Genomic DNA, 23,645 nt, shown 5'->3' on the forward strand with positions numbered 1-23,645 from the left:
TTCTCAGCCCTGACCATTGTTCAGTGCAGCCAATAGTGGTTTTTTCTTACTAGTAAGATCCCTGGCTAAAGCGTCACTCACTGATATGGCATTGCATTTTTTCTTACTTCTTCTGCTCTTTGCCCAGATTTTAGGATTGAGTACTATGTGGGCTGTATATATACCATCACTCATGAATGTAACATTTCTGTTTTCTTTTCCCCGGAGTCTAACGGCATGAGTGTATGTGAAGTCACATGACATATCCTACTTTCTTCCGTCAACCCTTTGGTTGAGCAACATATGCATGCGAGGTATTTCTTAGCATGAGGGAGTCAGTGGGAGGCTGTTACCAGTGATAATAGCATGACATACTGTCTAATAAAGCACAAAAACCTCTTTCCCCCGTTTGCTGTTTTTCAGTGTGGAGATAGTGTTAATTTTTCCATCACTCCACGGATGACGTTATAGTAAAGCTTTCCTGAATTATTGCTTTGTGCATTCTAGGGAAAGCCTGTGTAGGATGTATGTGCTCAGATCCTGCAAGGCTCCTTCATTGTTCGTGAGATTAACAGAAGGCAGAAAATGCCTGCTTTTTTCCCCCTTTTCTTTTACTAGCTTGTCAGTGACGAACCAAATGCCAGAATTTATGGGAATAAATTATGACTATAATAATTTGCCTTTAAAACGTAAATCAGTGATAGCATCAGTGAGGGACCTTCTGCTTTCTTCCTGGTGCACAGGCAGGTGCTGGCATCAGATCAGCCCAACTAGCCAGCCAGTATAAAATAAAGTTAATTGGACTTGCTGAAAAATCAAATGGGCTCAGCCTCATGCTAATTCCTAAGTCTATAATTTAATATGACATTGGAGACGAAGGACTGGGAAGGTGCTGAATGACTGACTAAACCAATCAGCAGAGCTGTAAATTACACTTCTGAGATTCCCAATGGCAGCTTGAGAGGCTCCGATAAAATCGCAAGGGGTGAATAAAACCTACCATGGAAGCAATTTGTCAAAATTTCCAGGCTCACATCGATTAGAATTTAAGCTTCATTGTTCTTCTCTCTCGCTGTTTAAAAAAATGTCTAGTTTAATAATATCTGAAATGCCAGCTGCACATGGAGAGTTGCCTCTAAACTCATGATTGGTTTAGTGTTGCACTAAAAATTAAACAAATACATTGAGAAAACAGTGGCTGCCTCTGAACATAATGATTATTTTTGTGAAAGACTGAGGTTCAATTCCCAGCACTGTCTCTTGATCCCTAGGCCACTAGAGGCTGAGAAAGTTGTAGACGGAACATCTTGTTGCCAGGAAGAAACAAACCCTTTCTGACTAGTGCAGGAGCAGCAGCGATGGGCTTCAAAAGGAATCCAGTCTAACCCTAAGCTGATGGATGATCAGTGTAATGTGATGACCTTGCGGGAAGGGAAATGGATCTTTTTTAAACTCCTCTCTCTGCTCTGCAATAATTATCACATTGAGTGCTGCAGGATGTATCTGTTTCTCCCAGGCCTCCTAAAGAGCTCTGCCATTTGCAGTTGTTGGCCTGTTTCCTCATCTACTGTAGATAGAAAATACTGTACAGCAGGATTTGGGAAAGAGAACTGAGAAAAAATATGTTCATAAAATTAAGACTTCTGTCATAGAAGCACATCCCTGCATGTGGTAGATAGTAACACCTTTCAGCTGCCTTTCTGTTACAATTGAAATTGATTGCAATGTACTCGGCTATTTAATATCTTGGGTCTCTTTTCTGTCATTATAGCCATGTTACAGAAGATCACCTTGTCTTGTGTGAGTAGAGACATAGCGAACAGATGAATCTATTCAGCCAAGCACTGCTCCTGTAATTAGCTGTCACCATGGAGCACCACAGCAGGGACGAGATGGACTCGAAAGAGGAAAGTCCACAGGTGTGGTCTGAATCGGCTGAGCAGGAACAGAATACTGCTCAGGTGACTAGCAGCTCCTAGAAATTTCTCTAATTATTTCTTAGAGTCAGGGATTGAGTTGGGCTTGCTTGCAGCAGGTCAACAAGCTCATACTTTTTTTCCGGAGCCTGCCATCTTGTGCTCCAGAAGCTAAGCTTGAGAAGAAATCGAAGCCTAGCCACTATGTTTGCAAAGTAAAGCTTGAGCAATTGAACTGAGCGTAAACCAATGCTGTGAAGTCTGTCTGAGTTTGCAGACAGCCTGAAACAATAGCTCTGAGAGATATTAACTATCCCTATTCATTTTGAGGGGTGTGATCTCTGGAGCCTACCAATGGTCATTTAAATGTCAACATTGTCCACAATTTCACTGCTAGTATAAGCACACAGCGCCAGAGAACGACAATCATAAGAAGCTTTGCACAATCTGCTGGTAGTGGCATCAGAAATGGACATAGCTGGGCTTGGAAGCATGGATGGAAGTTTGGGAAAGTACCACAATTTCTTTCTTTCTAATCGGACCTCTGGTTAAAGTGTTGTGGTAGTGCAGTGACCACTACAGCCAAATCCTTCTTTTAAGTGTAAGAATTCATTGAATTAGTCCAACTGATGTCAGTAGGATTAGTCACATGACTAAGACAAGACCATAATACATATGTAGTAGATTCCTACTGCCATTTTTTCATTGTAAGCATAACAGAAAGTCACATCACACATCCACTTTTCTTTAATTTTCTAGCACCAATGTGGATCAGTTCAAAGCATTACTGTCAAGAGTAATATCATATATACAGAATTTTTTTTTAAACCATGGTTATTATTGGGCCTTAGGTTTATAAAAATCTCATTTACTTTACATTGCTTCTGTTTCACTCTTTGTATTCCACTCAGTTTGGACAGCAAAACCAAGATTCATTAGTTTCACATTAGTTTCAAATCAGTTTCATGTTTACTTCTCAAATATTAGTAAGATACTGTTGCTCAGGGTCTCAGCAGTGCAGCGGAATGATTTAAAATACACAATAAAAACAATTATTCAATTTTTGTTTAGCTGAATTTGCACAGGATTGTGAGTAAGGCCTTGAAATCCTGGCCGTCCCAATAACTTGCTCTCTGGACTTTGCAAGAAACTGCATTTGTCTGTACCTCAGCTCCTCCTGCTGTAAAATGGGAATAACAATGCTTACTTCCTCTGGCTACTGCAAAGGGGTGTTGTGAGGATTCATTAGTATTTTCACAGCATCCTGGAAATGAAAGGCACTGTATGCCTGCTATGTATTATTCTCATCATTATTATTAGTTTTAAAATGTCATTTTATTTTCAAGATCTACATTTAGTGCCTAAACTAAGATGCTTATGTTTTTTCTAAGAAAAAATATCCCAAAAGACCAAACAAAATCAATTATTTTATAACAAGTTTTAATAAAATAATATGAATTTTATTTCAAACTCTGTGAAAGTGCAGTACCTGCATATACTCTGGCTAAGATACTTTGGAAATGGATATCTAAAGTTAGGTTCCTAATTCCATATTTAGGTATCTAAATAAATGGCCCAGTTTTCAAAAATTCTGAGCACTTCAGCTCAAAGTTGTCAAGAAGAGAACACTTGCCTACTGGCAACAAGATTGAGAACAACTCATTTCAGACAGGCCAGCATGGACAACAATTTCCAGTCACTACCTGGCTAGATATGAACTGCTGGCCTGGAGGTGCAGTCTCTGTATCCCATTAGCAGCTTTAGGAGCTATCAAATAATTTTTGCAATTATATTTTTTTCCATTCAAATAGCTTTATGCATGTACATCCTACAGGGAAACAATCCCACATATCACATTCCAACATTACAGATATAGTAGTATCACTTGCAGCAGCATCAGTAAGTTAATGAACTATGTTAGCTGTTCAAATAAGAACTAAATAATTACTATCCAAATACAAAACTGAATGAATGAAATAATATAAATCCACAAAATTGTATTAAAATAAATTGAAAAAGTATATAAACAATTAACAAGGCTTGTCCTGTATCATATCGACGACTTTTTGCAAAAAGCAGAAGGGAGAAGAATGATCCAAGAACTAAATGTTAGGAATGGCTGTGTATAAATATTTATGTCTCTAGTTAAAATGCAGAGTAAAAAGGAAAAGGATGTAGTGATTTTTATGTCCAGGATTCTACCTCACTGGCATTTAGATTAGTCCAAATTATACAATGATTTTTGTGTTATGTCCATAACAATTGGCTGTGTAGAATGGACTCAGGAGGTCTTTACATGATGAATATGGCTATTATGAGTGTGTTTGTGGACACTTTCACAGAGACATTTATTTAAGGATATCATCTTCATTTCTTCTCCAGGTGCACTTTGTCCCTGAAGGTGGAACAGTGGCACAAATTGTGTACAGTGATGATCAGGACCGTCCCCCGCAGCAGGTGGTCTACACAGCAGATGGCACCTCTTACACCTCAGTGGACACCTCGGAGCACACGTTGGTTTACATCCATCCTGTGGAGGCTACGCAGGCATGTGTAGTTCCACATCTGTTCCCTTCCTGCCCCCGTGGGCTGTACAGAGTAATAATTTAATTCAGGATTAAAGCCAGCTACCTGCAAAGTTATGTGATTTGTATAATGGCCATCAGCTGTGCATAGCCACCTCTCTCTAACCGTTGGTGAAGAGGGAGTATGTACTGTTCATTCCAATCAACTCTGCATATGTGGTAATCAAGGGATGCTGGGGCTATTAACCACGACGTACTAGCTATTTCACTTCAGTTAGACTGGTCTGTAATTAAATCAAAGGTGTTTGTAATCACTGTAGAAATTCTGCCTGCACTATATTCCATAAAATGCTAAAAGCTGTAGGCTGTGAATACTTAGAAGAGGGAAGAGGTGCTGCTTAATCCATGCTTTTCTTAGAAACAGTCTCCTTATTTTGCACAGCACAGTTCTGGTAATTAATAATAATAATAATAGGTTCTGCACTTGTATAGCACTTTTTGTCATAGGATCTGAAAGCATTGGCTCTAACCCAGTAATCCTTATTTAGGCAAAACAATTGATTTGAGAGGCCTGATTTTTGTCCTGCATAATTATTAGATTAAATAAATATCTAATTGCTGTTCCTGATAGCATATATTTTATGTGATGTATATGTATGTATCTATATCTCCATGTGTATATATAATATATTTAATGGGAGAGAAACCTTGTCAAGAGCATTTAATCCCTTTGCTGATATGGCAGCATTCATATTAACATTGTAAAGGAACTGTATTTGGTATATGGGGCAACTCCAGAGTTGCCTTTTGCCCCATTTTCCACCTATGTCATACAGCTCTGATCTAGTATATACAGAGTTTATCATAATATAGTGCATAGGCTGCCAGCAATCTTCAAGTCCCATCCAGTTTGAGAACAAAGTGGTGAGGGATTGAGTTGTTGTGAGAGGAAATGGCTCACGAGTGGAAATCGCCTAGAAAGTTACTAATCACGTACCTCAGAAGGCCCTCAGACTTAGTCTTATTGTTCAAAAGATGCTGTAGTGTGTAAATAGGACACTAACTTACATTTGAGCACACTGCATTATAAAGCACTGATTGAGTTTTTACAGTATTGTGTTTATTCAGCCTGCAGCCAGACCCCTTCAAGGGGTGATATTTTTAAATCTCAGAAGCCAAGCAGAGTTGACCTTGGTCAGTACTCAGTTTTCCTAGGGTTTTCTCTTCCCAGATGCTGTGAGAAGCGGTGATCGTGGTTCACTGGGTGACACTCCTAGTTACCAAAACAATGCTGGAGGTGTCATTTCTCACATGAGATTAAAAACCAACTTCTTGACCTCTTGTAGCCATTAAAGATTGTTTAAATATAGGAGCTGTTTGATACATCTTCTTTTAAGGGGCTAGCTCCCACACTTGCAGAATGATGGAATTAGTAGTCTAACAGTCTTCCATCTCCTACTTCTTTGATCCTGGCTCAATTCCATTTTGGGTAAACATTTTACCTCTCTAAATCCCCCTGTAATTTCAATTGAATCCAATATGTCTAAATTCTTGCCCTAAATTGTTCTGTAGTGTTGCTGTGTACTGTTAAACAGCTGTTGTATTTCATCCTAGAGGTTGTTACCCTTTAGCAATGGAGAAAAATATTATTCCATATATACGATCAGTAAAGTCTGTAAACACATTTTGGGTATCTGAATGAAAGGTGCTATATTAATGTAAAAGTATTATCCTTTTATGGAGCTGCCACTAGTCTATATGGAGGCCACTAGTTTCAGTTTAATTTCTACATACATAGGGTTACTGGTATAAATTGAATACAGCTGCCACTGTAATATGCACTTTAGACTTAAATAAAATAAATAATTCTTACATAGGTTGCTTCTTAGCAGGAGAGTAATTCTCTTTGTGTGATTTGGTAGTAAACTGAGGCCTGATTGATAAGCCTTTTTCGCTTTGTTTAGACTCTGTTTACAGACCCGTCCCAAGTGGCTTATGTCCAGCAGGATGCCACAACACAGCAGGTGAGAAGCATTTTTTTTTCTACTGGATCCTGAATACCACAGTGAAGGAACTCTCAGGGAATGCAAAGGGGCACTGTCATGGATTGTGTATTCTACTGTGGTACTTTGAGTTATGTCCAGAACAAATCGTGTTCTCTTTCAGTCATTCAGTACCAGCTTCTTGGTGATCATGAGCAACCAACCTTACAATAACAAGCCAGTGCTATCTTGAACAATGTGTGTATAAATGAGTAGAAAAATTATAGCAGAATTCAATTTTAAGCTTTAAATGGGTTATATTACTACTACTCTGATTTTTTTTCCTCCTTAATATTATGAAAAATCCCTCAACAGTGTCCCTTTACATGGGAGAATAGATCTGTGTGATTTGTTTTGTTTTGTTACTTCTTTTGGTTTTTAGTGTAGTCACAGGTAGCCAGGGCTTCTAGGTTTCCTTAGACAGGGTCTGATCCAAAGACCATTGAAGTCAATGGAGTCTTTCTGCTGATATCAATGGACTATGGATCCAGTTCTTAATTTGCCAAACATTTCTCAGGTATTTCTTAGGAAAGTAATTGTAAAGGCTAAATAGTTAAATTACTTGGTCCATGTCTGATATGTGTATTCCAGGCTTTCTGCTTGATGTGCTCACCAGTTTAAAATTGACTAGGAGCAGCATGAAATTGAGGACTGTGGTTGTGAAGGCTGGATGATGCAAGATTTTTTTTTCTGGGTGGGTGGGGAAGGATTGTTTTTCATTTTATCTAATATGTATCCAAGGATTGGATAGTTCAAGGAAATGGTAATAAGATATGGATACTTTCACTTCTAGGTTATTGGTTTAAAGTCAGCCCTGGTCATTACTGATTTAAAAATCATGACCATTTGATAGCTGTTTAGTGACCTATATGAAGTGAGATGGTAGATCTCAATCATTTCCATAGTATAAAAGCTACCACTACAATTGATTCTCTCCTGCAACCTTGTTGACAGTCTCAGTAGAGACTCGAAGGAATGAACAGAGACAGAGAACAAGGTCCTTTCTCACTGCTAGAAGGAGACCCTCCAGATCAGGGTTGAGGCACATGGGTAGAATGCGACGGAAGCTCACAGTGCTGTTGTCTGTGCTCCACCTATTCTGTGGATAGAGGATTGCAGTCCGTAGTTGCCATTCTGGCATTTTTAATTAGATTGGATTCACATTTAAAAATAACAAACAACCCCCACCCTTATTATTGTCTGTTTAATCTGTGTTTTTTCAGCAGGCTGTAAATGTATGATCAAACCTAAAACCAGAAACAATGCAAGTTATACACTTAAAACACAGCGAAGATACTGACTCCCATCCCCACACACACGGTATCTCCTGATAATGACAGGATATGCCACGTGGGGACCAAGCGCTTTATTTCTATATCCCCAACCCTCCCACCAAGGTCCTGCCCCTACACCAACATCTTTTAATATCATAACTTTCCCAGGCGAGGACTTCCATTTGTTTGTGAGCCGTTATCATATCATTAGAGCAGCTGCTGCTTCTGCGGGTGTTATACACACACATTTCCTGTGGGACATCTGAACTAATCATAGCAGTTAAAATGATAAAGAAGGCTCCTCCTGTCTTTCAAAAGAACTCGATATGAAAGGGCCATTCCAAGCTTTTTTTAAAGTAATGTTGATTTCTTACAATGCGCATCATGGAGATGAGAGTAACAATGTGTTTGAAGCGTGATATATATATGGAGGTGCTAATAGGATATACGCACAGACACAAGCTTTGTGTGAACTCCTCATTGCTGGCAGGTCTGGAGGCATGCCACTGAATAATGATGCCTATTGCATTGCCATTTGGCATCAGGAAATGTCAATACCAGACAGTTAATTTCAGCTGTCTTCTTGGCTGCATCCTGGTCATTTTCACACTGCTCTCTGCAGCCCTCATTTGAAAGCAATTTTATAAATTAGACCAATTAAAACAACAACAAACTCAAAGGAACTAGGAACTTGAGTATCCATGTATTTTTGGGGTTTGGGTTTTTTTTGTCTGTTCCCTGAGAGAATACTTTGCAGCCTTTTGGGGAATTGCACTAATTTACACCTCTCTAATATACTGGCCAATGCATCCATTCTGTAGTGCCCACTCTAGCCCCTAGTGAAGCCTGGGCTGTTCTAATATTATCTCTTTTAGAGCAGAACTAGAATTAGAAAACATATACCACCTCCATATATATATCTATAAGAGGGACTTTCTCCCTCTCTGTTCTTGACTGCACACCTTTTGTTCTGGTTTTTGATCATCATTTAGTTCTCTCAAGGCCTCTCTATAGATGGACAAGGGTTTGTGTCTCAGTTGAAAGACTGCTTATATAATTATATGCAACACTAGCACCGATGCAGTGTTAAAGATTAAGAAAGGTGAAAGTTCAGACAGCACAGTGATGAACATCATGTAAAATACCTGCATAGATAAGTAGAAAGCAGCACTCAAAAGTCGGGAAACGTCATTCCTGCAATATTAATTCAGCAGTCTTACACATCTAAATTGTTCTATGGGAGAGGTAAATTAATACACTCAATAATATTGTAAATTAAGATGTGTGTTACTATAACAAGGAAAAAAATAATAGAAAAATACTGCATGTGCCGTGTGGCCAACTAAGGAGGGCAGTAGATAATGCTAACTTTTGGAATCCCGAGTTTTGAGTGCTTCATCTCTCAACTTAATCTCATTATTACTAGTTTCTTTAATGTATTGTTCCTTGGTTTGTTAAAGGAAAAGAAACAGAGAAGAAATTAGGGAGCTATAGTCTTTGGTGCAAGGGAAAGGAAAAGGGAGGGAAAAGTGTGTATGTGGGAAGAACAAAAGAAAATACAAAGTCCCTGGTGCATTAGTTCTAGCAGGAACCAGCTAGCTAAAGGGCATTTAAACACACTTGCAGCTAGCATGGTTTTAATCCCAGACTGGAAAGGACCTTAAATTAAAGCTGAAAGCCGGAGATGGAATATTCCAAAGCTGCAAATTTCAGATCTGGATTCAAAACCCTTTCCCTCCAATTCAGGAATGCTTGGGTCCAGGTGCTTGGTTCAGGCCCATCATCTCTACCAAAAACACCTTTAGAACACTGCATTTTTTTTCATCTTGTGAAGAGCTCCAAGAAGCTTTGTATGCAGGGCACTGCCCATGTGTAAGTGACTGATAGAAATGCTGCAGTGCTAAAATGAGTGCCTGTGATTTTAGGTAACTGTGCTCTTGCCTGCTGCTGCTCAGAGCATGAATTCCACCAACCTCTCCGTGCTCGGCAACGTTGCCGAATCCCCACAGCAAATGGCTCTGGAGCAGGGTCCACAAGCAGACAGAGTAAGTTGCCAGGACCCCTTTTCTTTTAACTGTAAAGGTACTCTGATTTCACTGCTCCATGGAAACAGATGATTAAATATGTCTGAGTGATGCAAGAAGCGATGCAAAAAAAAGTTTTAGTGAAGGCTTCTACAGCATTCTACTGTCTTATCATGCAATATGGGGCTTTTTTGAGGGGGCGGGGATATTTGTTTAAAGTATAGTGAAACATGCTCTAGGGACTGTTCTATCTGAAGCAATCACTTTAAAGCAGCGGTTCTCAAACTGTGGGTCGGGACCCCCTTTGAATGGGGTCTCCAGGGCTTCGGCCCTGGGCGGCAGGACTCAGATTTCAGGCCCCCTGCCTGGGACTGAAGCCCTTGAGCTTCAACTTTGGCCCCCTTGCCTGGAGCAGTGGGACTCGGACTTTGCCCCCGCTCCTCCCCCACCTGGGACAGTGGGACTTGGGCAGGCTCAGGCTTCAGTTCCACTTCCTGGGGTCAGGAAGTAATTTTTGTTGTCAGAAGTGGGTTGCGGTGCAATGAAGTTTGAGAACCCCTGCTTTAAAGTATTCTCCCAAGGCTTTGAGTATCAAATTTAGTAATCCCTGCTATTATATGTGACCAGTGTCGGTTGTTCTCTTTTTGGTAGTCTGTTAAGACAGGTTTTACAATATACAGGTCTGTCTCATCTTACGGTGGGGTTACGTTCCGCGATCAGCGCGTAAAGCGAAAACCACGTATAGTCAAAATTACATTGAGTGTAATGGCGGGCAGAATCGCCCGCACTACAGGAACAGTATTTAAATTGTTATTTTTCACTTTTGTTTTGTTTTGTTTTTGTTTTTGCCGACCGCGTAAAGCTGAATTCGCACATGTGAAATGCACGTAAGATGCGACAAACCTGTATAATCTTTCTTGTTCTCTTTCTGAGAGACCTGTTTTGGAGGTTGGATATTTTTGTACAGTGTGGAGAATTTACCTCTGCTTGTTGTGTGGATGAAGAGAAAGAAAATAACAGGAGTACTTGTGGCACCTTAGAGACTAACAAATTTATTAGTTAAATTTGTTAGTCTCTAAGGTGCCACAAGTACTCCTGTTATTTTTGAGGATACAGACTAACACGGCTGCTACTCTGAAACCTGAGAAAGAAAATCTTCATTAAAATTAGAGCTAAAACGAAACACCCGTTAGCTATTAAGAATCAGCCTCGTTGTCTTACGTTGATAGGATTTTAGATCTTAATTATCTACTGCCTTATTGAACTCTGCCTGTGTGTGCGTGTGTGTGTGGTGTGTGTGTGTGTGTGTTTGCATGCGCGCGCGTGAGAGAGAGTGTGTGTGAGAGAGAGAGTGTGAACTCTGCCTCTGTGTGTATGTAAGGGGTTGTTTTCATTTGCTTTCGTGGTAGGAGGGAGAAGATCATATGTCAGAGCATTGAATAATTGCATTTTATAAATCAAAATAAATTAAAATAGACCCAAGGTACTTTCTTCAAGCACGGATAGGGAGTGGGATTTGTTTAGTTGCTAAGACCCTCTGAAGATTCAAAATTCCTCTCATTTGGTGCATCCTCCTGATGTGTCACTGTTTTATGGGGTTGGGTAGATATTTTCACCAAGCGCCTACTTGGCAAGGTCCACAGTACTGTGAACAGTGAAGCATTACAGGGCACATAGCCTCAGCGGTGATATACTCATGATTTCACTCTCCCTCATTTTCTGTTTGGTTACCAAAGGAAACAAAGAGGTGAAGAGTAGATTAGCAATAATCTTGTTTTCTTGCCTTTGTGATAGAGGTGATGATCTAATTGTGAGCTTTGATCCCCTCTGGATAGGAGAGCCATCTAACTTGTGTTGTGAATTCTTTCTTCAGGCATCATTACCAGTGCATAACCAGGTATTACCTCCTATGGAGGCAGTGGATGGTTCTGATCCTTTAGCACCTCTGCAGAACCCAATGGGGAGGATGGAAACGAAAGAGGAAGATGATGACGACGACGAGGATGATGAAGATGAAGACGAAGACGGGGAAGACACCGACTTGGATGAATGGGACCCAGATCCACCTCGACCCTTTGACCCCCATGATCTGTGTAAGCGTAAGAGGAAGCATTTAGTTTACTGCCCTCTTCCCCCTTCCCTGGTTGGTTGTTTTTTTTGGTCAACCATTTGGTAAGTGGAGTCAAAGACCATGCAGGGCTTTAGAGATCATAGCCAACACCTTGGATTGCACCTAGAAGCATATATACTCACACCAGCCTTTATCTGACTTCGATGGTGGGCAGCTGCATTCTCCATTAGCTGGGGCCTCTGAGATGCTTTCAAGGAATGAGTGCACTGTTTGCTTATAAGTAAAACGTGAGGCTTCTCTTCTATGTTTCATTGTAAGATGACAGCCTTCTTAAAGCATAAACAGACCATTAGCTTGAGTGCTGTGGTACCTGCAGCAGTTTCTGGCAAATATTCAGGTCAGAGGCGGTTAAAGGGGGATCATATCTTGTGTGTAAGGGCCTTTCTTTATGCCAGTGCATGGGAATTCATGTCCATTATTCATTTCCTCTCTGACTGTGTTGCAGGGTGTGAAGAGTGTAATAACGCACATCCCTCGGTGTGTCCGAAACATGGACCCTTGCACCCAATCCCAAACCGGCCAGTGCTGACCAGAGCAAGAGCCAGCCTCCCCCTGGTGCTCTATATAGACAGGTTCCTGGGCGGAGTGTTCTCCAAAAGACGCATTCCCAAACGCACACAGTTTGGCCCCGTGGAGGGACCGCTGGTCAGACAAACTGAACTGAAAGACTGCTACATCCATTTAAAGGTAACACTCTGAGTGTGTGTGTGTGTGTGTGTGTGAGAGAGAGAGAGAAAGAGAGACACCTTACACCTACTTGTTTTTCGTGCCCTAGAATCTGTTGTTGTGATTTTATCAGAGGTGTTCTCCCGACACCTTCATCTTACTGCAGTGCAACTGTTACCAACCTGGTACAGCCAGAGAGCTACTTAGTCATCCAAGGTAGTTGCAGGGAGCCACAAAAGAGTCAAGGTGCACATCCTGATACTATTGTGCTGTGACATATCTGTCTCATGACACTGAGTGCTATGATTCACTGTTAGTTGACTAAAGCAGAGTGTCAACACAAACGTTGCAACTCCATCTCAGGACATTTTGCAGCCATTGCATTGTGGCATGCTGTGACTTCAGTTGGCAGAATTTCTTCTTTCTGACTCTTCCTCCCCTGACTTCTAGACGGAAGGGGGATTTTCTCCCTTTTTCAAATCTGTTTGGATGAAAGAGGAGGGATTTGAATGGCTCTGATCTATTTGCTCACTGATTTGCATGCTGGGAGTACTCCTGTATTCAGTGGAGATGAGGCCACAAAGAGCTTTGAGAATCTGTAGAGGCACAGACTGACGACCACTAGTCCACATAACCTAATACATTGGGTCAGGGATTGGCAACCTTTGGCATGCGGCCCATCAGGGAAATCCGCTGGCAGGCTGGGACGGTTTGTTTACCTGCAGCGTCCGCAGGTTCGGCCGATCGCAGCTCCCACTAGCCGCGGTTCACCATTCTAGGCCAATGGGGGCTGCGGGACATCCCTGAACCCACGCTGCTTCCGACAGCCCCCATTGGCCTGGAACGATGAACCGCGGCCAGTGGGAGCTGCTATCGGCCGAACCTGCGGACGCTGCAGATAAACAAACCTTCCCGGCCTGCCAGCGGATTTCCCTGACAGGCCGCAAACCAAAAGTTGCCAATCCCTGCATTAGGTCTTTGCCATCTCCAGTTTCCATGGCCTATTTGCAGAGGTACATCAGGTATAGATGAATGAACATACTTCTTTCACTCACCATCTGAGGGAGGGTCCACTGTCTTTGCATGTCCCTTACAATCATAGATCCCATCTGTGTCTATTTTTAAGCCCCTTCCTAGGTTCCATCTGTTATCGGAGTCCTGTGGGCAAAGTGAAAATCTCAGCTCTGGCTGCATTACCTTCCTCATGGAGAAGCTGTAGTTGTCAGAACAGATTTTTAAGGGCTCAGGTTCCTTTCTATTATGTGACCACTGTGGAATTCGACTATTCTGTGCATTTTGGTTTTTGCCTCAGGTGTCTCTTGAGAAGGGTGACAGAAAAGACAGGGATTTACAAGAGGATCTGTGGTTTGAGCTGTCCAGTGAGGCGCTTTGTAACTGGATGATGTTTGTGCGTCCAGCCCAGAACCACCTGGAGCAGAACCTGGTGGCATACCAGTATGGCCACCATATTTATTATACAACAATTAAGAATGTGGAGCCCAAACAGGAACTGAAGGTAAGAGACTGCAGTGCTCACCCATCATGATTCCCCTTTATAGTGGGAAAGAAGGTAAATTGAAATGTAGAAAATATCCCAAATACCCAACTTAAGATCCCACCTATGCTACAAATTGAAACCCTGTTATCCCTGGACTTGGTTATAACTTTAGTGTAGACCAGGGGTCGGCAACGTTTGGCACGCGGCTCGCCAGGGTAAGCACCCTGGCGGGCCGGGCCAGTTTTATTTACCTGCTGACGCGGCAGGTTCGGCCGATCGTGGCCCCCACTGGCCGCGGTTTGCCGTCCCGGGCCAATGGGGGCGGCGAGAAGCCGCGGCCAGCACATCGCTCGCCCGCGCCGCTTCCCGCCGCCCCCATTGGCCCGGGACGGCGAACCACGGCCAGTGGGGGCCACGATCGGCCGAACCTGCCGCGTCAGCAGATAAATAAAACTGGCCCGGCCCGCAGGGTGCTTACCCTGGCGAGCCGCGTGCCAAACGTTGCCGACCCCTGGTGTAGACAAAGCCTTAAACGTTAGCATTTATTGCTCTTAAATAGTCTGAGCAATTTCTTAACCTTTTCAGCTTGCTAGAGCAGATGGGGGCCTGATCCACAGCCCAGTGAAGTCAGGCGAAAGACTTTCATTGATTTCAATGGGTTTTGGATCAGATCCTAAGTGAGGAAGCTCAAAATAAATGTATACAAATGATCTCTCTCTCATAGTGTACTCCTAGCAGCCATCTTGACTTGTACTCCACTGATTATAACCTAACTAGTACTGCAACAGTGTTATGCTCTGTTTTCCTGTTCCCATTCGTCCCACCCGCACCTGAATATCATTGGCTGCTGGTGTACTAGTGCTCTGTCAACTAATGAGGTCTCTTGCTTCACTCAACTTTCCTGTGACTTTTGAAACTTATACTCCACACATAGAATCTAATTTTTAGGTTTCTGGTTAAGAACATGATGAAGTTACTTTTTGTCCCAGACTGAAAACATTTTAATTAAATTGAGCTTAGTGCGGGATGGTTGGGAGAGGTTGTTTTAATTTCAAACATCCATTTTGAAAACTAATTAGAAGGCTGATTGCTGCTGTCAGGAATTTTCTTGCTGTTATCTGTGTCCTCCTTCTCCCTCTCTCTCTCTCTTGCCTTGTCTACACACAGAAGTTTCAGTAGCTTAACATAAATCTGTTTTAAACCCAAGTAGTGAAATCAGTCCAAAACCCTGTGTAGAGAGACACTTATTTTGAAGTTAGAGTGACATTTTTTGTTTTATCTTAAATCTGTTCCAAATCATTTTAAGCTGAATCAATATAAGCCTGGTTTATATCAGTTTAAGAGTGTCAATATGGCCTTTTGTTCCTGTTTAACTAAACCAAATTGAAATCACACTGTGGATAAACCAGCGCAAATCTGTGTCTGGACAAGCCCTTAATCTTGTTTCATGTATTAGCAGTGCCATTTGGGGGTAAAAATCAGGCTGATAACAGAGAGTTCAAACGTCTCCATAGTATATTTTCCTTTCCCCAATTAGGCATTCATGAAACAGTAAGTTGTGTGTAAGAATGGAGCCAGGAGGGTCATTAAAGCAGAAGCTTACCTTGCTTGACAGACTCATGGACCTTTGTTGTTAATGAGCTGTTAGTTTCCCTTTTCCAGAAAAATTTGTCCTCTCAGTGAGGTGCCTGGGAAATAACAAATACCTGCTAATGACTCCAACAAGAGCGTCATTTAGGCTTGGCTTCTGCCATAGAAATGTACTCGGTCCTCCCAGAAGTGAAATACACAAATGTGTCCCACGTCTTTCACTCTAAAGGCTTTGTCTACACTACAGCTTATGTTGCAGAACTTATGTCACTCAGGGATGTGAATAACCCCCCCTCCCCCCCCCAACACCCCGAGAGACATAAGTTACACCAACATAAGTGCTGGTATGGACAGCGCTATGTCGGCAGGAGAGCTTCTCCCACCAACATAGCTACCGTTGCTCATTGGAGGTGGATTAATCATGTCGATGGGAGAGCACTCTCCTTTCAGCATAGAGCGGCTACACGAGAGATCTTACAGTGGCACAGCTGCGCCGCTGTAAGCTCTCTGGTGTAGACATAGCCTAAAATCCTGTTTAAGGCTCAGCTAAACAAGCCATTTGTAAGTTCAGTCTTTTTAATGAGATGGGTTGGTAACCTCTGAAACAGTACCAGAATCCTAACCTTGACCCTGCCTCTACTGAAATACTTATCCAAGCTGTAGTAATTTTCTGTCTTGCTTACTGCTCTTCCCTCTTCATTAGGCTTCCTAAATCCCTGTTCTCTAAATTACAGGGAGTCCAGGTTTTTCTGTAGGAAGCAGGAGCATGATGCTCCAATCCACTATTACCTTAGACACATTTTAAAACGAATCTCTGCATGCCACGCTGCATATTGTCTGTAAAGAGAAAAACAACCATCTCTTCTGGAAGAATCCCTGCTAAACATGTATTCCATCTTTTAAGATCATATAGTCAAGTCTAGTGAGATTAACCTCATTTCCTTTCCAAGTAGTGGTTACCATGTGTGAGATGAAGATTCATATTAGGAAACAGTACCTGAAAATCAAATGGATACACTTTGTGAGCAGTGCTGTTTTATTCCTCAGCGGGGGCACAATGAACTCAGCAGGCTTTATCGAGGGTGAGAGGAGCAATACAAGTTATTGGGTCAGATGAGAGGACTAAATGCAATGCTTAAGAAAGCCTCCAATGAATTCCCCTCACTTCGGGGTTCATCTAAGAAGATGCCTTTTTGCCTTGTGTGTCTGCTCCAGGTGTGGTATGCGGCCTCCTATGCAGAGTTTGTGAACCAGAAGATCCATGACATATCCGAGGAGGAAAGGAAAGGTAGTTTGGTCTTTTCTCTTTCCTCCTTCTCTGTGGCTGTTGTTTTAAAAAGAGGTGGCTAACGTTATGACCCATTATAATGGTCCCAATCCTTCAGGCAAAAATTCAAATAGGAATCTTACCTATGCCGGAGCTCCAATATGGGGCCCTCCATTTGCTGTTATAACGCTAAAATCAGAATAATTCAGCCTCATGCTTAAGAGCTTCAGATTATTACCAGAGGGTGGGCACAAAATTTCCCCCCATGTATATGGGTATATTACTGGGGGCTGCAAGAGTGGGGGTTGCTTTTCTCTGAAGTGTCAGGTCACTGATGGCGGTGGAGTCCTGTACTCAAAGTACCAATGGTAGGATCCAGTATGATATATCTGTGTTGCAGTTGTTTTTCTGGGAAGTTTTGTTGGACAGTGTAATAAAACCTAACCTATACTAAGGAGAACATCCTCACTTCCCTCCTGTCTTAAATAACTGCTTTAGAGTCTCAAGGAGGTTTAACCACATATACAAAGGAATTGATTTTTGCTGGTCCGATAAGCCAAGCTTAAGTTTCTGGGTATGTTGGACTGTATTTTTGTAATTATTTACTTGAAAGACTTATCTGTTGTTTAGAGAAATGCAGCTTAATGTAGGGAATTTGTTAGGTGGGCAGTGTAAATATTTAATCTCCCTCTGGCCTTCAATATAAACGTTCCTCAATCCCATTCACTACCCTCTGCCTTTTTCTGCAATCAGCTGATGTCAGCCTGTAGATCAGGGGTGCTAAGGGAGAAGCTTGCAAGCCACATAGAGCTATACAGTAGAGTGATTGCAAGACACAGTCTTCAGTATGGAAATGTGGCCCACAGAGACTACTGGGGACAAAAGGACTTGGAGGAAACTTGGGACATTTAATGCTGTCATTGATACTTCCAACTTAATATAGTTCTCCGCGACCAAGAGAAGAACTGGCCATGTTATGAATGCAATCGTCGCTTCATGAGCTCAGAACAGCTCCAACAACACCTCAACTCCCATGATGAGAAGCTGGACTTCTTTAGCAGGTATTTATGATTTTGCAGAAACTGAATTTCCCAACTCCCAGCACTTTATATCCTGTCTATTGATAGCACTAGTGATAGGTGAATCTCAAAAGGTCTGGCTTTATTATTAATTATATAGCACAGTAGCACTCCCTGCGTCCATCACGAGTACAGTAGTAGTTATTTGCAAACTTGTGACTGGGACCCAGTGGAAGTTTAGGAAGTGGTTGAGATCTCCGTGTACCGAAGCTGCAGCGGCACTTGTCGGGAACGGAGAAGACTAGTAAAAGAAAGGGCCTCTGAACCCAGGAGTTTACAGTCCCACTCAGACAAACATGGGACAATGGTTCAGGCAAAAGAATGTAGGGAGATATCACTGGGGAAGTGATTGGCATAGGTGGCTTTGTATAAGAAGTGATTTGAAGGAAAGGAAGGGCACTTGTTATGTGGGATGTCGGGGTACAGTCCTGTCCTATTAAAGTCAGTGAAAGTTTTGCCGTTAACCTCAACAGGGCCAGGATTTTAGCCGTTTGGATGCTTATCAAATTTACCCTGACCTCTTGAGTCTACAGAATTGGGCTAGAAATCTCAAGAGAACCAACTTTCTAATGACATTTCTGGTGCATCAGCTCCCTGTTGGGCCAGAAATCGAAAGTACAGAAATGTCCAAAAATTACAAGTGAAAGATTTGAATCTAGAAATGGACAGCAGGTCAGCAGGAGAGAGGGAAAATATCTCTTGTTTTTTCTGAACTTGATTGCATCTCTCTCATTAGCAAGTAAGTGGGTGCTAAAACATCCACATAAAAAATGGAACCCCTCAGATTGCTGTCTGACATCAGTAGAGAAGCATCTTTCTTGGGACAGATGTTATGCTTTCAGGTTTTAATATTTTCCAGGATGCCTAGAGGGCTGCTACTGGCTGTCACTGTGGAGGATTTGATAAGAGCCAGTAGCTCCACTGCTTGTCCCTACAGTCCCACATCAAGTTTGTTTGGCATGGGGTTTTATTTCCATTAGGGGGGTGATAGAAGTATGCACCAACCAGAGACCCGGTTTTTGCTCCCAAGGTTTCTTCACTTTTTATAATTTACTGGAGGCCATTATTACTGAACTGACTGGGTAGTTTAAGGGTGATTGCTTAGAAAAGGTGCAGAAAAAGAGTGGACTCCAAATCCATGTCCTCTTTCTCTAACTCGGAGCGCTGTATGTTCTGCAGAGCAAGAGGCAGAGGTCGCGGGCGAGGAAAGAGGAGGTTTGGGCCAGGCAGACGGCCAGGGCGCCCCCCGAAATTCATGCGCTTGGAAGTAACCAGTGAAAATGGGGAAAAGTGTGAAGAAGGAACTCAGGTATATTTGGGGGAGCGGTGGAGAAAAATGTCATCTACGATGTAATCTCTTGATTTATGCCTGTGTTACTGAGGGCAGAATGCGGCCGCTAGTTTTTATTGTTCTGGTAGTGGCACCTCAGCCTGGGGAAAGCACAGTAATTTATTTCTAACTCGCATTTCTACAGCCTTTTTATCCCAACGCAATTCACCCCTTACTGGAAAACTGCTATGGGATGGAACCTGACAGCTGTTTAACAGTGCCGCAGTAGTGACAGCATTACACAGCTGTGTAGGGTGGACAGTGGAAAAGGTCAGCTCCAGTTGAAACTGCAGGGGGAATTTGGCTGGGACACTAGGGCCAGGTCTACACTAGAAATTTGCTATATAATAATGTTGGTTAGGGGTGTGATTCTTTACAATATTTTTATACCAGCCAAAAGCCTGAGATGCAGTTATACCAGCATAAAAGGTCCTTTTTCTGGTACAGTTTATTTCATTTGGGGAACTGATATAAGCTATCCCTGCAAAAAAACCCTCTCTTTTGCCAGGATAAGGTGCACCTCACCTGGGAGGTGGGGGAGTGTTGCTGGTATAGCTATGCCAGCAAACTCTTTCTAGTGCACATCAGGCCTAGAGTTAATGCCCTTCTTTTTACGAAAAGTGTCAAAAGTGATCAATGGTTCAGTTTTATGTCTCAGATGAAAACTGACATCTGGAGCAATGATCTGCCCTTTGGCATGTTGCTGGGGCATTGGTTCAGTACTGACTCAGCGGGAAGATTGCATCCATTGCATACAAATGACTCTATTGCAGCTTTTAATGCAACACTTAGGAAGAGGCAGGTCTACGTAATTGGGGACTCCCTAACTAAGAAGAACAGATAGGCATGTCACCAGAGCTGATCCAGAGAACAGAAGGGAGCTAAGGTATGGGATGTGAACCCGAGGCTGAAGAGGATCCTAATGAAAGCAGGAAAGAATCCACTGATTATCATCCACGTGGGAACAAATGATACTGCTAGATTCTCATTGGGATGTGTTAAGGAAGACTATGTCAGGCTGGAGAAGATGCTTAAAGAAATGGAGGCTCAGGTGATCTGTAGTGGGATTCTACCTGTGCCTAGAGGAGGAGAGCAAAGGCGAGACAAGATTAAGATGACCAACAGATGGTTCAGGCAGTGGTGCTATAAGGAGGGCTTTGGGATGTTCATCCACTGGGAGGCATTCTCGAACAGAGGACTGTTCTCATGGGATGAACTCCACCTGATCAGGGAGAGTAATGGACTTCAAGGGTGGAGGTTGGCACAACTGATTAAAAGAGCTTTAAACTAGGAATTCAGGAGAGACAGCTGTAATCTCCATGCCTGATTCCAGTATTGAGTGGGAAGAAAATCAAGTAAAGGAGGATACTGCAATGGAGAATAGAACAACAGCGGGTAGGAGAATGGACATCAAGAGGAAACATAGTGCCATTCCCACTGACAGTAACAGTCAGATAGGCGATACTGGCAGAAAAATGACTGTACCTAATTTGGCAAGAAATCTGGGTGAGGCCAAGCAGAAACAACAAAGATGTCTGTACACCAATGCAAGGAGCCTAGGTAACAAAATGAAGGAACTAGAACTACTGGTGCAGGCAGTGAAACCAGACATTATAGGGATAACAGAAACATGGTGAAATAGTAGTCATGACTGGAATATAGGCATTAAAGGGTACGTGCTGTTCAGGAGAGAGAGAAATAAAGGTAAAGGTGGTGGAGTAGCATTGTATATTAATGATGAGGTAGACTGTAAAGAAATAAGTGATGGAATGGATAAAATGGAATCTATTTGGGTCAAAATCACTTTGGGGGACAATGTTAATAGAGGCTCTGCTGGGATGGTGCTTGGGGGTCTGCTGCAGACCTCCAGGATCCGAACTGGATATGGATAGAGACTTGTTTAATACTTTTATTGAAGCAAATGCTACTGGGAATTGTGTGCTTATGAGAGACTTTAATTTCCCAGCTATAGAGTGGAGGACAAATGCTACTAATAGATATTCCTGGATGTGATAGCCAACAGATTTTTTTTGCCAAATAGTCACTGAACCAATAAGAGGTAATGCCATTTCATAGTTAGTATTGGTAAGTAGTAAAGACCTCATAGGAGAACTGGTTACAGAGGACAACCTTGGTTTGAGTGATCATGAATTAATTCAATTTAAACTAAATGGAAAGATAAACAAAAATAGGTCTGCGAATAGGGTGCTTGATTTCAAAAGGGCAAACTTTAAAAAATTAAGGGAATTAGTCAGGGAAATTGAGTGGACTGCAGAACTCAAGAATGTGAATGTGGAGGAGGTTTGGAATTACTTTAAGTCAAAGTTGCAGGAGCTATTAACAGAAAGCCTACAAGGAATGGAAGAAGGAGTGGATCAGCAAGGAAAGCTCTCTCTTAGAGATCAGAAACTGTAGGGATAAAGTGAGACCTGCCAAAAGCCAGGCAGAGTTGGACCTTGCAAAGAGATTTAAAACCAATAGTAAAAGGTTCTCTAGTCATATAAATAAAAAGAAAACAAGGAAGGAAGAAGTGGACAGCTGAGCATTGAGGACAGGGTAGAGACTAAAGATAATCTAGGCCTGGGCCCACACCTAAATGAATACGTTGTCTCCGTTTTTAATAAGGGTAATGAGGAGCTTGTGGATAGTGGGAGGGTGGCTAGTGAGAGCAGTGATGTGAAAGTTGAAACTACCACGTCAGAAATGGAAGCCACACTCAAGCAATTTAGTGGGACCAAATCCAGGTCCCTGATAATCTCCATCCAAGAATATTTACGGAACTGGCATACGAAATGGCAAACCCAATAGTAAGGATTCTTAATGAATCCCTAATCTCAGGGGTTGTACTCTATGACTGGAGAGCTGCAAATAAAGTATCTATATTTATGAAAGGGAAAAAAAGTGATCTGGGAAACTATAGGCCTGTTTGTTTGACCTCCGTTGCATGCCAGATCTTAGAACATATTTTGAAAGATAGAGTAATTAAAGGTAGCAGTAAATGGCAATTGGGATAAAGTACATCATAGCTTTTAAAAAGGTAGATTGTGCTAGACCAATCTGATCTTTTTCTCTGAGAAGATAACTGATTTTCTAGACAAAGGAAATGCAGATCTAATCTGCCTGGATTTCAGTAAAGCATTTAGTACAGTTCCACAGTGGAAACTATTAGCTAAATTGGAGAAGATGGGGATTAATATGAGAATTGAAAGGTTAGTAAGGAACTGGTTAAAGGGGAGACTACAGGGTCATACTGAAAGATGAACTGTCAGCCTGGATGGAGGTTATTAGTGGAGATGAAATTTAATAAGTCAAAGTTAAAGGTCATGAATTTATGGAATAACAACAAGAATTTTTGCTATAAGCTGGGAATTTACCAGTTGGAAGCGGCGGAGGAGAAAAAAGACCAAGGTATATTGGTCGATCACAAGATGACCATGAGCTGTCAATGTGATGTAGCCATGAAAAAGGCTAATGCAATCCTAGGATGCATGAGGCGAGGTAGTTCCATTAGAGACAGGAAAGTGTTATTACCATTGTACAAGGCACTGTTGAGACTGGAATACTGTGTGCAATTCTGGTCTCCTGCATTTAAGAAAGATTAATTCAAACTGGAACAGGTGCAGAGAAGGGCTACTGGAAGATAATCAGAAAAATGGAGAACCTGCCTTACAGGAGAAGACTTAAGGAGCTTGGCTTGTTTAGCCTAACAAAATGAAGGCTTGAGGGGAGACATGATTGCTCTCTATAAATACATCAGAGGGATAAACACCAGGGAGGGAAAGTAGTTATTTAAGTTAAGGGTCAGCGTTGGCACAAGAACAAATGGATATAAACTGGCCATCAACAAGTGTAGGTTTGAAATTAAGCAAAGGTTTCTAACCATCAGAGGATTGAAGTTTGAAGAGCATTCAGAGGGGAGAGGGAGGGCAAAAAACCTAACTTTTGTCAGACTGAGTGTGATAAATTTATGGAGGGATTCGTACGATGAGGTTGCCTACAATGGCATATGGCCTATCCACAAGCGCTATTAGCACATACCGTAGAACCCTGTTTATCCGACCCTCCATTATCCAGCTCTCCGTATTAACCGAACAACCAGCGCAGACAGGTCCAGAAGCGGGCGATCTCTCCTGTGGCCACTAGATGACACTGCAGCCCTGCACTTTCCCATTATCCAGATTATCTGAATTTTTGATTATCCGATCTGGCTCTGGTTCCAATTAGATCGGATAAACCGGATTCTGCTGTATCTGCAACAGCTGGACATGGGATACTAGAAAAGGAGTGCTCTGAGTTACTACAGCGAATTCTTTCCCAGGTGTCT

General features: G+C 42.1%; 1 protein-coding gene across 9 annotated transcripts in view; it reads left to right on the plus strand.

Annotated features, from left to right (window-relative positions):
- Window positions 1-1,784: 1,784 nt before the first annotated feature.
- Window positions 1,785-23,645, plus strand: part of PRDM10 (PR/SET domain 10) — a 55,561-nt gene continuing 33,700 nt past the window's right edge. For 5 of the 9 annotated variants that reach the window (XM_065416992.1, XM_065416994.1, XM_065416991.1 and 2 more), the window contains exons 1-9: window positions 1,785-1,940; window positions 4,278-4,442; window positions 6,385-6,444; window positions 11,634-11,853; window positions 12,337-12,578; window positions 13,870-14,073; window positions 16,861-16,933; window positions 17,856-17,973; window positions 19,171-19,300. In XM_065416992.1, the coding sequence (XP_065273064.1) occupies window positions 1,848-1,940; window positions 4,278-4,442; window positions 6,385-6,444; window positions 11,634-11,853; window positions 12,337-12,578; window positions 13,870-14,073; window positions 16,861-16,933; window positions 17,856-17,973; window positions 19,171-19,300 (1,305 nt within the window). In that variant the 5' untranslated portion in view covers window positions 1,785-1,847. Of the gene's footprint in view, window positions 1,941-4,277; window positions 4,443-6,384; window positions 6,445-9,661; window positions 9,782-11,633; window positions 11,854-12,335; window positions 12,579-13,869; window positions 14,074-16,860; window positions 16,934-17,855; window positions 17,974-19,170; window positions 19,301-23,645 lie in introns of all 9 variants that reach the window. The other 4 variants (XM_065416990.1, XM_065416995.1, XM_065416997.1 and 1 more) reach the window with 4 other exon arrangements.

This window comes from Emys orbicularis, chromosome 15 (assembly GCF_028017835.1).
Source record: "Emys orbicularis isolate rEmyOrb1 chromosome 15, rEmyOrb1.hap1, whole genome shotgun sequence".
NCBI lineage: Eukaryota > Metazoa > Chordata > Testudines > Emydidae > Emys > Emys orbicularis.